Genomic DNA, 15,000 nt, shown 5'->3' on the forward strand with positions numbered 1-15,000 from the left:
GATTGACCCCTCAGGATTGTGGTGGGTGCCATCACTACCACTCACCATAGCAACTGGCTCTTTGATGCTGTGGTCTGGATGCAGGGTTATCACCCCGTGGGTTGGGTGGCTGCTCCCAGAGAAGGAAAGATGAGGGTCAGGTGTTTAGCGGACGCTTTTGTCCAAAGCCACTTAGAAAGACATACTTCAGCAGACAGGAATTGAACCTGGGTCAAGTGCTTAAGGAAGGCGGGCACGGTAAGGGCATCCTAAACGCAGACCGCTCTGCCAACATGACGGCACGCTGGCTCAGTGGTTAGCACTGTCGCCTCACAGCAAGAAGGCCCTGAAGGCGTGGGTTCGAATCCTGGTCGTTTCTGGGGTTTGTTCCTTCCAGGTCCTTCCAGGTTTTCATGTTCTCCCCGTGACTGCGTGGGTTTACTCCGGGTACTCCGGTTTCCCCCACCATCAAAAAGACATGCTCACATTACATCGTATGAATCTGAATGAATGTTGGAATGAATGTTGGTGGTGATTGGTTGCCACGCTTCCGTCAGTGTGCCCCAGGGCAGCGGTGGCTACTCTCGTAGCTTACCACCACTAGTATGACTGTATGAATGGACTGGGCCGGACTGATCTGTAAAACGTCTTCGGGTATATAGAGAAGCGCTATATAAAATTGGAAGTTGATTGATTGACTGAGTGCTCTGTGGATGGCTAGCCATGCTGATAGAGCAGTGTGCTGAGGAGGCCTTCAGAACGCACCTGTTGGTTGGAATGGATGGCAGCGCGTTTCAGATTCACAGTAGCTCTCCGTGGATGATAGTCAGTGGTGTTGGTGGGTCTTCCTGTGGCCGTAGGGGTCATCGTCCTAGTTTTAGCAGATGGAATTGATAATGAAGTGTGTGTGTGTGTGTGTGTGTGTGTTAGAAAAGCTCTGTTGTTCTGTACTGTTGTTGTACTATACTTGGTTTGCTTTGATAGCAACACATCCCTCACTACTTGCTTTTATTGATGTAAGATGTAAGGTACGTTTCAGATGTTTCCTGTTAAAATAAAGATTTCGCCTCACGACTACCCGGTATTGGGTTTTTGTGTTGTTCATACCCAAGGTGGACAGTGGACAGTGTTTTCCTCTTGTGCATCACTATGCGTGTGTGTTGATGTGTGTGGATTCTCAGACCGAATGGAAGAGATTCATTTGTGTGTGTGTGTGTGTGTGTGTGTGTGTGTGTGTGTGTGTGTGTGTCTCTGTGTCAGGATCACTCGGAAAGGCGGAAGAACAGCTTGCTTCAGGTGGACCAGAGCTCCGTGCGAAACTCCTACAGCGTGTTCTCTCTTCTGAGGTAAGAGCGTCACCTGTGCGTTACTGTCAGATAATCGCACCATCTGCTGTACATTACACTACACACATGCACAGACACTCTGATTGGTCTAATATTATGGCCGGCTCCTGGTCCCTCTATTTACCCAATGGCAGGGATCTACACCAAGACACTGAAGCATCTAGGTGCTTTTCTAGAAGCATCTAGGTGTTTTTTTCCGTCTCCTTGCAGTCCTTTCAGTGTCCACTAGATAGTGCACCATCATCACTTTCACATAGTCGTCTTGTTTTGCTGCATTCTGACTAAGAGCCAATAATGCCAGATGGGACGTGTTATGTTTTGGATGCTGACAGATGGTTGATGAAGAAAGGGAGAAAGCAATCCTAATGCATGTTGGGAAAATTAGGATATTCTGACATTATTTGTAGACTTATACATTTGCTCTCTTGAACCCTGTTTCAACACCGATAACTACTCATTTGCACCACTAGATGGCAACATTGGACTGCTTTTTAGTTCTATTTTTGGTCTACGACTGGAACAAGACTGAGTTGCAAACAACTGAGAGGACATGGTGTAGAAGTGGACACACACACACACACACACACACACACACACACACACACACACACAGACGCACCACCGGGGTTCTGAGATGAATGCTCACCTGCCTATGCTCGGACCTTTGATCTGATGACATCACGCTCCTGTTGTACCCTGTTCTACGCGCCTCCCTATAAAACGCGCCCATACAGACAGTTGCGTGCTCAGCATTGATTAAGGCCGCTCCGGTTCGTGTGAGGCGTGTTGTTCTCTTCACTAAGGCTCTGTGGACTCAGCATAATTCCTCCTCCACAGCCCCCCCCCCCCCCCAAGATGAGTCCTATGCCTCCCTTTTAGTTTCTAATTAGTGTGTGTGTGTGTGTGTGTGTGTGTGTGTGTGTGTGTGTGTGTGTGTGTGTGTGTGTGTGTGTGTGTGTGTGTGTCCTCCTCGCTCAGACATGTCCCATTCCTGCTGATTTCAGTACCAAAACACACACAGAGTATGAGAGAATTAACCAAAGCACAACAATGTTTTAATCTTTCCCCTTCTCCACATGAAACGAGGCCGTGACGGCTCGATTGGGTTGACCGTTAGCCTCGTGACAGGAGTGCTTCCCGCGCTCATGTCGGTATGTCTTTGAGCGGGGATGCAGCTGCTCCCCTTTGAAAAGCGGCGCGTCCTCTCTTGGAGCGGAGCAGACTAATTGCTGTTGTTACGCTGGCCTTGTGGCCGCGGTGGGGTTTTTCGAGAGAAGCTGTCAGTGATCGAGCTGTCAAGCGATCGAGCTGTCTGTTTCACTCAAACCTGACAAGAAGGAAGGCTGACGTGCGGTGAGCTTCGCCGCGAGAACAGACATGACTATAGGAGAGAAGGGAACAAGACAAATCTGAGACTCGGTCGAAAAAGAGTCATTAATCAAAGCGAGGACATTCCTCTCTGCGTAAGAGCTATAGGTCCCCGGGGGAGCAGGCTTGATGGTGTCCCTCTCGTGGCCAACCAGTCAGATTACTGTGCAATGCCTTGCTGAGGTCTCGTTTTATTTGTGGTTCTCTTTAACAGTAGGCCTATATTGTGTTGTATCGTATTGTAGTTCATTTATTTAATTTATGTACTTATTATTTTGGTACTTATTAATAATGTGTAAGGGGTAGTGATTAGTCAGTTGCTGTGCAGATCTAGGACACAATGCGGTTTAGAGTATTTCGTGTTTGTGATGTTTTAGTGTTTTGTGATTTTACACCATTCCAATGGAGGATATGTGTCTTAGTGAACCTGGAGGAAGGCATACCCTCTTAGTTTATGGACTGAAACACAGAGTGTTGACTTAAATTTGCATCTTAAATACCTCAACACCACAACAATTTAAATTGTGAGAATGCGGACGGGTCGATGAAACAAGCAGTGCGTTGTGAGTCCAGTCAGCCATTTTGTTTGACATGAGAAATGAGAGAGAGAGAGCTCTTCTCCTGCGGCATGAGTAAAGGTTAAAGGTCCCCTTTCCAACGCCATAACTCAGGCAGGGCGGCCCTACGCTCTCAGTCTTTGTAGTTTAGTCATCAAACCTCTGGCCCAGGCAATATGACAAGGGACTGCATTAAAGGAGAGATCTATAGGAGGGCAGGAGAATGATTTAAGTTTGGATGGAGATGATGTACTGGTCACATTCATGGGCCCAGGGTCATACCTGCCTTTACTAATGAAAATGCTGGAAACATTCAGGGTATGTCCCTGGTTCACATAAATAAAACACAAGTTATTACATTAGGTTATATTCCAACACAAGAATTCATTGCAAAGTAGAATTTAAACAGGTCTTTATCTCACATTAAGAACCTGGGACGGAGGTTTACCCAAACTGTTCTATTTGTTATTTGAACTACAATTGCATTAAAAAATTTTTTTATATATATATATATATATATAATGTATAAGTGGCACCTGCTCTCTCTCGACTCTGATGGCAGAATCAGATCAGCTCTTCCCATGGCCCTCCCATCCACAGGAGATTATTATTGATCAGATCAGACGAGACCTCTCTTATGAGATTATTATTGATCAGATCAGATGAGACCTCTCTTAGATTATTATTGATCAGATCAGATGATACCTCTCTTAGTTTTTATTGATCAGATCAGACGAGACCTCTCTTATGAGATCATTATTGATCAGATCAGATGAGACCTCTCTTATGAGATTATTATTGATCAGATCAGACGAGACTTCTCTTATGAGATTATTATTGATCAGATCAGATGAGACCTCTCTTATGAGATTATTATTGATCAGATCAGATGAGACCTCTCTTATGAGATCATTATTGATCAGATCAGACGAGACCTCTCTTATGAGATCATTATTGATCAGATCAGACGAGACCTCCCGTATGAGATTATTATTGATCAGATCAGATGAGACCTCTCTTAGATTATTATTGATCAGATCAGATGATACCTCTCTTAGTTTTTATTGATCAGATCAGACGAGACCTCTCTTATGAGATTATTATTGATCAGATGAGACCTCTCTTATGAGATTATTATTGATCAGATCAGACGAGACTTCTCTTATGAGATTATTATTGATCAGATCAGATGAGACCTCTCTTACGCTGCTGGTATAGAGACACCGATACAGCTGTTGCTAGGCTGTGTTTCTAGGCTGTGTTGACCGTGAGAAGGAGGTCTAGCAGGCGGTGAGTCAAAGGGCGACCTTTTCACCGCAAGTATGGACAGAAGAAGTTAAAGGTTTTCAACTCCAAAGAGGGGTTAAAGGTTAAACTACTTAGAAAGCTGGCAAGTGACCCTGACTTCATGCCAGTATGGAAAGATTGTTGACCTAGACAATAGAGCTATTCTGGCATCAATTCTTTATGCAAAGTAGTTCAGAAATGGGAACTTTAATAGTTTTGCTAATCTAAAGTGTCAGATGTATGGGTTGAGGTTGTATGTAAAGCTTCAAAGTCATCTTTGGTAAACAGGTAAAGGGTGCAAAAGCGCTACCAATTGTGATTCATATATTGACTTATGCGTACGAGTCGACTCTTATAATCAAGTTATTCCATGGCAACACATCACTGAAAAAGGACTCCAGAGATTATGTGAAGCAACAAAAAAGAATTGTACTTTCCAGACATTCAGCCACATGTCTTCAATTATTTCAATGTCCAGTCATCAAGCACCAACTCCATGGCCTGGAGAGACTTCTGTTGGAAAAACTTGATTTGCTTCTTTCTTTTTTTTTTTAAATCACTCCTTAACAGAAGTCTAAACAAACTGGCACTCAACTATGCTGTGATCATACTCGTGATCTTGGCCCTGTGATCAGACTTTCTGGAGGGAAGTGGTGACATTTATTAATTTAAAAAACCTGGGTTTGAATATCAGGACAACATTCACATCCTGCCATGTTGGACATACATCTCTGATGGGCTGAGTGAAGACGATGCTTACCTCCCTAAAGATCTTGTTGGCCTCAAGGAAAACATTCGCTACAAAATACTGGCTCTAGAAAAGTTCTCCTACTGCTTGTCTGTGTCAGTACTATTAAACAACGGCACCTTCTAGAACAGATGACGTGTTGCATACAGACCCACAAAGAGCTTGGAGAAAATGCGTTGCAGAAAATGGATACTTCTAGCCAACGATACAAATCTTCCATTACTCTTAAATATACGGATATTTAGCTTTGAATTAGGTGAATTTGTCTTTACTTGATCAGCCCATGACCCCTTGTTTGTTCTTTTTTAATTTAACTTTTTCTGGCTTTTTGTTTCTTATCTGCTATTGACGAGTTCTTCCTAAAATATGAAAACATGTATTTTAAATAAAAAGTAAAAAAGAGAGAAACAACTAAATAAATGCAAAAGAGCATCCCTTCTCTTTGGACTAGACTGGTAGATTATCTCACATGAGGCGGCATTGGATCGGTCTCTGCTCAACACTTTCAGCTCCTGGCTTCCTCCTGAAGCCCAGAGCAAACACACGCAAACGGGGAGGTGTGTGTGTGTGTGTGAGAGCGAGCATGTGTGTGTGTGTGTAAGTGTGGGGTGGGGTGCATGTCAAGGCTATGGGGTTGAGGTGTGACCCTGCACACAGAGGCGTTAAGTCCCCCCCCCCCCCCCCCCCCCCTTGCCTGAGGCTCTGGGTTGCCCCGGCTTCTGGCTGCCTCAGCGACCAAAAGAGCGAGCCCTCCGGCGATCTGAAGTTCTGGACCGGATTAAGAGGTCCAGTTTATCCAGCTTGAGTCCTCCTCGACCCCTCTGGTGCGGCAACCCCCTGAGGCTAGGGATGGCCGTCTTTCCCCCGGTGGAAAAACAAACTTGGCCTTAGTCCCCCCCCTGAGTGCGTTGTTGAAATGGAGGGTGTTATTTAGTTTCCTCTTAACACCACAGGAGAGTACAATAACAACACCACCAGTGCTTAGTTACCACAGGAGAGTACCATAACAACACTAACCCTGCTTAGTTAGCTACTAGCAAACGGGGAGGTGTGTGTGTGTGTGTGTGTGTGTGTGTGTGTGTGTGTGTGTGTGTGTGTGTGTGTGTGTGTGTGTGTGTGTGTGTGTGTGTGTGTGTGTGTGTGTGTGTGTGTGTGTGTGTGTGTGTGTGTGTGTGTGTGTGTGTGTGTGTGTGTGTGTGTGTGTGTGTGTGTGTGTTGTTCTCCAGGAGCCCCTGAGATTCTTCTTCTGTCCTCCTTTCTTTTTCATTCATTATTATTATTATTATTTTTTGCATTTAAAAAAAAGGGATTTTAAATACTACTCGTGTTTTCATATCATTCAGAGAGAGAGAGAGAGAGAGAGAGAGAGAGAGAGAGAGAGAGAGAGAGAGAGAGAGAGAGAGAGAGAGAGAGAGAGAGAGAGAGAGAGAGAGAGAGAGAGAGAGAGAGAGAGAGAAGAGAGAGAGAGAGAGAGAGAGAGAGAGACAGAGACAGAGACAGAGACAGAGACAGAGACAGAGACAGAGACAGAGACAGAGACAGAGACAGAGACAGAGACAGAGACAGAGACAGAGAGACAGAGAGAGTTCATTATTTTTCTTTTTATTAAAAGCCTCTAGTCTTCTAAACCTTTATGTTTTCCATTTGATAGTATTTTAGTTTTATACCATATATTGGAAAGTCATGATCCAGGTTTTAATCTTGTACATGATGGCCACCATTGTGAGGGTCCCTTTTATACATTTTATGAATGTTTATAAATTCATAAGTGTGATTTTTAATACTCCATGTTCTTTCTTCCTCCTTATGACACATTAGAGATGCTCCGATCAGCATTTTTGGGGCCGATCACCGATTACCGATCACCAAAATCATGATCTGCTGATTGCCGATCACTGCCGATCACAGAATGGCAGGGTAATGGTAATCTTTAATCTATAATCTAGGGAATATTGCACTAGGGTCCTTTATTCTGACACAGTGAAACTAGTGAAACAGGAAGTAAACGACTCCACTTAGATGTAAAAATATTTCATTCTAAGTGTTCCCAAGCGGCAGGCTGTGTTGTGGATACCTGCCAGAAACTCTCCGCTGTGTTTAGAGTGAGAGCCTGGTCCACATGGACGTGTTTGGATTTGGTTCACGCTTCAGCAAGTGGCTCTTCCTCATCCTCAGATTCCCGTGGCGGGGAGAGCGAAGACGAGAGTGTCTCCTCCGTCCGCTAATCTCCTCCGTCTGATCTTGAGTGCATTCTTTCAGGATCTTATGAGCTGATTGCTCACCAGGCATTTGGTGTTAGGCTGCCCTCAGAGCTTCAGGTTTCTCTCTTAACGCCATCGCGTCTCGACAAAAACTCAACCCTGAGCACACAAACTCGTCCGTCTCTCTGATTTGTGTCACGACCTGTGGGACAGAGAGAGCCACAGAGGACCTTCTCACGGTGTGTTTGTTTTTGTAGTCAGTCATAGAGAAATACGAAGCGACTTACAGTATAGATGTCTTATTCAAAATCACGTACAGTACAGGTATTTTATCCAAAATGGCATACAGTAGTGTGCATTTTATAATTTTATTTTGTACCGCACTGTTTGGCAATGTTGTTTTTCAATTAAATAAAACATTGCATAAAGCAAGCCAATCCACTTTTCCATGTTGATAAGAGCATTAAAATTTAAAAAATGATTGAAGGGACATTTAGAATAGATACAAAATTGCGATTAATACATTTGTGATAAATCGCGATTAATTTTGAGTTAACTATGACAAAAATACGATTAATCGTGATTAAATATTTTAATCGTTTGACAGCACTAGTCTTATTCAAAATCACGTACAGTACAGGTATTTTATCCAAAATGGCATACAGTATTGGTGCTTTATTGGATTGGGTTAGATTGGATTCAATGTATTATCATTGCACAGAGTACAGGTACAGAGGCAACGAAATGTAAAGAAAGGTTGGAAGATTACAGCATAACATGAGGGGAGGGAGGAAAGAAAAACAACCCCTAGACTATGCTCCAAGAGGAGTACAGTCTGGGAACAGCAAAAACACACACACACACACACACACACACACACATATATGTATATATATATTATACGTTACAATACAAGGATTGGATCCAGTATATCTTCCAGTGAGATCAGGCTCTACAGTTAGTGTATCATGTATCAGTATAATGACTTGGGAGTCAATGAACCCGTGCAGTTGTTCTGGTTGTGAGCGGTGTTCCCTCTACCTGCTCCCCCAGGTGAGACACAGGCATCCAGTTCTATTATCTCCCCCTGTACCATCGTGTGTGTGTGTGTGTGTGTGTGTGTGTGTGTGTGTGTGTGTGTGTGTGTGTCGTCTGTGTGCTGTGGGAGATTGAGGAGCCGAAGTAAGAGTGCCATGGAAACAGATGTAGCTGAGAGGAAGTGTACCCCCCCCCCCCCACACACACACACACAAAAACAAACAAATATATTTCCACCAGGGTGACAATCTTATCTGGCCTCCATGTTGAGGCAGATAATGCAGATGTTTGAGGAGCAGAATGGGTACAGGTTCAGGAGTGTTGACATTCCCTTTTTCCTCCAGGGTGATGCTGCTGCTGCCTTATCTGTGTTCCTCTTCTAGTGCCTCTACATGCCGCTCAACACAACCAAGGCATTTTTTCTAGTCAACTATTTTTTCTTGATGGAAAAATATTGTGGAAATATTTTTTTTATCAGTGTTCGTCAGGTACATTCTGATTCATTGATTGACGTGATCGATCATGCCTTCACAACTACTTTGTAGCACGAAGCAGATGTTGCTATTCATGTTTCGAAGCGCCACTAATTGTAGGACCTGCGACGCAAAAACCGACAAACTAAATGCTGTTTTTCATACCTTTTGGATGTACTTTCGTGGTGACTTTTCGCGTCAAGCTCTTCTCTGTATCCACCAACCTGTCATTTAGAAAAAGCAGACAGTTTTTTTTTTGTTTCCTCGATTTGTATCTTTCTTGCAGAAAGATAAATGTGATCCACACTTTCAGGGCTGATGACATTTTAAGTGGTTAAGATAAAAAATGCGTGTAGATTGTACTTGCTGGTTCTGCCATCCAATCCAAGTCATTTCTTCTATGAGTATCCTATAGTGGGTACATGTTTTTCCAAAATGCATGTACCATTCAGTTCAAAAGAGTTCATCAAATCGAGCACTAGTTTTTTGAAAACCTGAACACTAGGACATTGTGTACAGTCTTTAACTTAAATTGACCCACCCCCTATGCTGTCCAAGTGTTTGGGATGCGGTCCCGCGTTTGCACTGATTAGCTTGTTTATCTGCACTATCTCGGCCTGCCAGCTAACACATCTGTCTTCGCTGATGAGAGCCTGATTGTTTGTTGCTGGAGCTGTTGTGTTGCTCACAAACAAGGCTGAATATTTACTTCGTCCATTTTGGATTGGCAACCATTGTAAACACACACACAAATTCAACTCGATTCAATTCCATTTTATTTATATCATGCCAAGGACAATTTGAAACCGTCTCGAGGAACTTCACAGAGCCCCGGGCCTGGATCACCCTAAAAGAAACGTATGCCTACACACACTCACAAACATGAATACAGAATGATTTTGATTTGTAGTTAAGTGTGTGTGTGTGTGTGTGTGTGTGTGTGTGTGTGTGTGTGTGTGTGTGTGTGTGTGTGTGTGTGTGTGTGTGTGTGTGTGTGTGTGTGTGTGTGTGTGTGTGTGTGTGTGTGTGTGTGTGTGTGTGTGGGCATAGCGTGAGGGAGACTTGCAGGGCTTTCTCCAGTTTCTCTGGAAAACATTAATATTGGGGTATTTTGTCTGAGAGATGAGGCTAGTGTCTTGTCACCACTGGGTTATGACATGCTTTCTTGTAGTGCCCAGATTGCTCTTTCCTCTTCCATCTCTTTGTGTGATCATCCTGATAGTAAGTAAGTAAGACTTTATTTATATAGCACATTTCGTACAAGGGTTGCAATTCAAAGTGCTTTACATAAAATAAATAAAAGCAAGCAGCAGGAGCAATACATGGAGTAAAAGATAAATACAAAATTATCAACATCATATCAGAACCTGGTGTTCTAGTAGGCTTACTAAAATCATGATTAAAAAAAGAAATATAAAACCCTTCAAACAGTTTAAAAGAGAAATAGTAAAAAAAAGTGCAAGTTACAGAGAAATAATAGAATCCATTTCTGAGGCACAGAAGAGCCCCCTTTTGCTTCCCGAAGAAGACAGTTCTGCGTCCAACCAGTGATCTTCTGTGTGTAGTGTGCCAGTTGGCTATGTGAGCGGCTATGTGCCTTTTTGGCTTTCGGGGGAGGCTGAGGGCAGCCGTAGTCCCAGACTGACTGCCTGTGCTGATAAGGCGGCAGACTTGCGTGAAAGTGAACTCACTGATAACCGCCGCTCATCTTCCAAGACGTGCCGATATCAGATTCCTGCATCTCGGCCAGTGCCAGAAGTCCTCACATCTCCCCCCCCCCCCACACACCTGACACATCTCGACATCTGTGTGAGTCTCGACCTGTCTGTCACCGTGGTTATCATGACGGCGGCCTGACAATCACCGGCGCTTATCAGACCACTTCAACTGTGTTTCTGATCAGGCGAAACGAGGCCTGAAATTAGCCCGAGCCGCTGTGAGCGGAGGAGCGAGGGAGGGAGGGAGTTGTTCCCCTAGCCCTGCCGTCAGGCCCAGACCGAGCCCTGGCCCGGGGGCATGCTCTAACTTGATGGATGCCAGGAAGAGGTTATGCCACATTACGCCCCCGCAAGTGTTAAAGGGTCAAACCCGTTAGCAGCGCAGGATCTCACCAAGAGGCAGACTTTTTTTTTTTTTTTTTTTTTTTTAAAGAGGGAGGGAGGAAGGTGTTATTGCAGACTCAAAGGAATAAGATGGACTTCAAACACACACCTGCTCTCTCTCTCTCTCTCTCTCTCTCTCTCTCTCTCTCTCTCTCTCTCCCTGTCTCTCTTTTTTCTGTCTCTCTCTCTCTCTCTCTCTCTCTCTCTCTCTCTCTCTCTCTCTCTCTCTCTCTCTCTCTCTCTCTCTCTCTCTACTATAGACATAGACATGCAAGCACGGGTATTTCCCTCAGGGAAAGCAAGTCTCTGTGCTCTGGGTTAAAAAGCTTTCCGTTTGCTCCTTTACCCCCCCCCTCCTAAGTGTGACACCTCCCCCGCTGTCACTCTGCCACTGCTCTCACAGAGTGTCTGGAAAGACGCAAACCTGAGCCACAAATATGAAGTGGTTTGTTCTGTTTAACCATAAACCTATAAGGGAAAGCACATTAAAGCCCACACACAAAATGGCGGAGACGGGGGGGGGGGGGGGGCTGGGGGAGAGGCCAGAATACACAGTCATTTAGTTTTGCCCAAACCTTGGAACCTCTGCTGATTCGTATCTTCACCAACATAGAAGTGCTGGTCTTTCAGGCCCACTTAGGAGAGATGTGGTGGTCGAGCCCTACTGTAAGAGCACTGGCCCTGTAGTGATGGCCATAAGAGATTTGTGGTTATGGTGGTGTTATGGCGGTAGGCAGCCAGGGCCTGAAGCCAATCACAGATCTCTGTCATCAATGTGGGATTATTTCGTCTCTTGAAGCCATCTGAAGCTGCAGGCTTGTGGTTCCATTAGTCTAACTGCATCTGCCCCCTAAAAGTGTTGGGAAGCCTGAACTCTGTGGCTGGTGCTACTCCCATTGTGAGTCTTGGCAGATCAGGGGGAGACCATGCTGAGGGGGGGGGGGGGGGGGGACGGACTCTGATCAGGGTTTGGACTTGAGTCCTCCATTATGTTTGATTTGTACTCAACATTGCATTTACCAGGGTCTGGGGCCCACACCACAGTATTTCATGGCCCGACATCGTGTTCGTGTGGTTCCAGATTTTATACAGAACGAAAATCATTTTGGTTCGAGTAAGAAAATATGGAGAAGGGGGGGGGGGGGGATTGAGACGTTTAGGGCTATTAGATTGTTTGTTTTTGTTTATAGTAGGCCTATTGCCTCATCTTAGAGGGCCTCTGAGTAAATATCACGAAGGCTGGACTTCACACAGGACTAATGCAATAAAATACAATACAACACAATACCATATAATCACAACCTGAAGGATTTGGATCACACAGTCTGGGTTTGGTACGATTGGTAGTAGCACGGACGAGGCATGTTTGCATGGTGGAGGATAATGTGAGAATGACATGGATCCCACTGATGTAGGCCTTTTTGTGGCCTTGACATTTTTTCTTCTCGTATTTATGTCTGGGTTGATTTTTGTCTTTGTTCTTGCCTTTTTTATCTGAGTGTTTTTTTGTTTTGTTTGTTTTGATTGTTTGTTTGCGTGGGTATTGTGTTCTGAGGATTTTTCCAAAGTTTACATAATTAAATATAACTATTTCAGAATTCAATTTCTGAAGTCCAAAACAGGGTTTCCCAGAAAAAGAGATGAATTTGAGTAAATCTATTGAAGTTTATTGGCATTGAAGTAACGCCACTACAGTAAATCCTGGAACACAACAGGAAGTCATAAGAAGAACAAGCACGAAAAAACAAAAAACAAGGACCCGTGTAGCCACATTTTCAGAACGACATCCTCATACTGAAGCTCTCAACAAACAAAATCTACTGCGCATGAAATGGCCGCCCTTCAGTATCCCCTTCTCATCCATCTTCAGCATATTTATTTATTTTGAGTCGTGGCTGTAAGTCTGTCGCCATGAACCCGTTCAGCCTGTTGCTTTCATTCGAGACGAGGGAGAGGAGGGGGGGGGGGCGAATAAAGAATGGAGGTCATATGATGTCCTGTCTTTGGAGTGCAGTGAGCTGCTGGTGCACGCTGTGCCGGGTGTCTCTGAAGGGTAATGAGAAAAAGATGCCTGTCGCTCTGACAGGGACCTCAGTGGCCCTCTCTCTCTCTCTGTCTCTCCCTCTCTCTCTTCCTCTCTGTCTCTGTCTCTCCCTCTCTCTCTTCCTCTCTGTCTCTGTCTCTCTATCTCTCTCTCTCTATATATATATCTCTCTCTCTGTCTCTCCCTCTCCCTCTCTCTCTCTCTCTCTGTCTCTCTGTCTCTCTCTCTCTCTGTCTCTCTCGCTTTTTCCTGTCGTTAACGCATCTTTAATTCCACCCCACTTGAATGACGATCGATAGAATCGACTTTAATCAAATCGCTCATCGTACAAGATAGCGCTTACAAACTATCAGTGTTTTGCCTTTAAAAACCCCTATCCCACCCTCTCCACAACACACACACACACACACACACACACACACACACAATCCCCCCAACACCAAGTTGATGGAAGTACCATGGCAGAGCAAGGGATTTATCCAACACTCTGTTTCCTGTCTCCCTCCATCCCTCCCTCCCTCCCCTTACCCCTGTCTCCGTCCCTCCCAGGCTCCACACAGCCCAGAGGGCCATCAAGCAGACCCAGGTGACGGTGCAGAAGATCGGGAAGGAGATCGAGGAGAAGCTCAGGACGACGGCGGCCTGTACGGAGAGGGTGAGTAGCTGCTTTTTATACACCAGACGCCTCCAACCATCTGGATAAAAGTACGCTCTGTGAAATTCACTAGTGATCTCAACGCTTGTAAAAGCACCATCTGTGTGTGTGTGTGTGTTCGTGTGTTCGTGTGTGTGTGTGTGTGTGTGTGTGTGTGTGTGTGTGTGTGTGTGTGTGTGTGTGTGTATATGTGCGCGTGTGTGTGTGTGTGTGTGTGCTACGTTTCTGTCCACTGAACAGAGGAGGCCGGTGCGGGGTCCGTTCTCAGTGGTGTGTATATGTGCGTGTGTGTGTGTGTGTGTGTGTGTGTGTATATGTGCGCGTGTGTGTGTGTGTGCTACGTTTTATCTGTCCACTGAACAGAGGAGGCCGGTGCGGGGTCGGTTCTCAGTGGTGTGTGTGTGTGTGTGTGTGTGTGTGGGGGGGGGAACAAATAAGCTACATATAGGACACAAGAGGGGACGCAAAATGGCAACCCGTCAATCAATTCTTCAGCAACCTGTTAGGCTAGGCTCCTCCACTTCATCCTGCAATAATAAGCAGAGGGGTCCTCTGCGGTTTCAACCCCAGGTAGATTGTATACCTTGCATTACACAGATCCTCATAAATATGTCATTAGGTCCTCAGGCAGTTATCGTATCCTGTGTTTGGATGGATTTTTGGTGGAGGTGCCTCCACACACACACACACACACACACACACACACACACACACACACACACACACACACACCCTCTGCTAGTATTACGGCTGGCTTAAGAGAAAGACCAGAGGAGAAGAGGGAGAAAAGCAGACAGTGTTTGTGTTTCCACATTCACAGTATCCTTGAGGAAAATGAAAAAGCCAAAAGAAAGAAAAGCATATTTAACATTTCTGGAATTGGCAGCCAGGCAGCTGTGAAAATGGACCTGTAATCCGAGGTCTTAATGTTGTGTTTATTGTAAACACGGCACTTCAAACGCTGTCCCACTTTTTAGTCTGGGTGAGGAAGCCCTGGAGGCTTAGCCACCTCCTCCTGAACGCCCTCCTTTCTCAGGTCTAAAAGCTGCCACCTCCTCCTGAACGCTCTCCTCTCACAGGTCTAAAAGCTGCCACCTCCTCCTGAACGCTCTCCTCTCTCAGGTCTAAAAGCTGCCACCTCCTCCTCTGGCCCTGAGCGTCTCCTCTCGCAGGTCTAAAAGCTGCCACCTCCTCCTGAACGC

General features: G+C 45.1%; 1 protein-coding gene across 1 annotated transcript in view; it reads left to right on the plus strand.

The window, feature by feature from the left end:
* Positions 1–15,000, plus strand: part of uvrag (UV radiation resistance associated gene) — a gene marked incomplete at its 3' end in the record, with an annotated part of 72,374 nt that overhangs the window by 10,914 nt on the left and 46,460 nt on the right. Inside the window, exons 6-7 of the mRNA XM_080846685.1 lie at positions 1,240–1,325; positions 13,693–13,798. Of these exons, the coding sequence (XP_080702811.1) occupies positions 1,240–1,325; positions 13,693–13,798 (192 nt within the window). The remainder of the gene's footprint in view (positions 1–1,239; positions 1,326–13,692; positions 13,799–15,000) is intronic.

The sequence above is a fragment of the Sprattus sprattus genome (assembly GCF_963457725.1).
Source record: "Sprattus sprattus genome assembly, chromosome: 1".
Classification (NCBI taxonomy): Eukaryota; Metazoa; Chordata; class Actinopteri; order Clupeiformes; family Clupeidae; genus Sprattus; species Sprattus sprattus.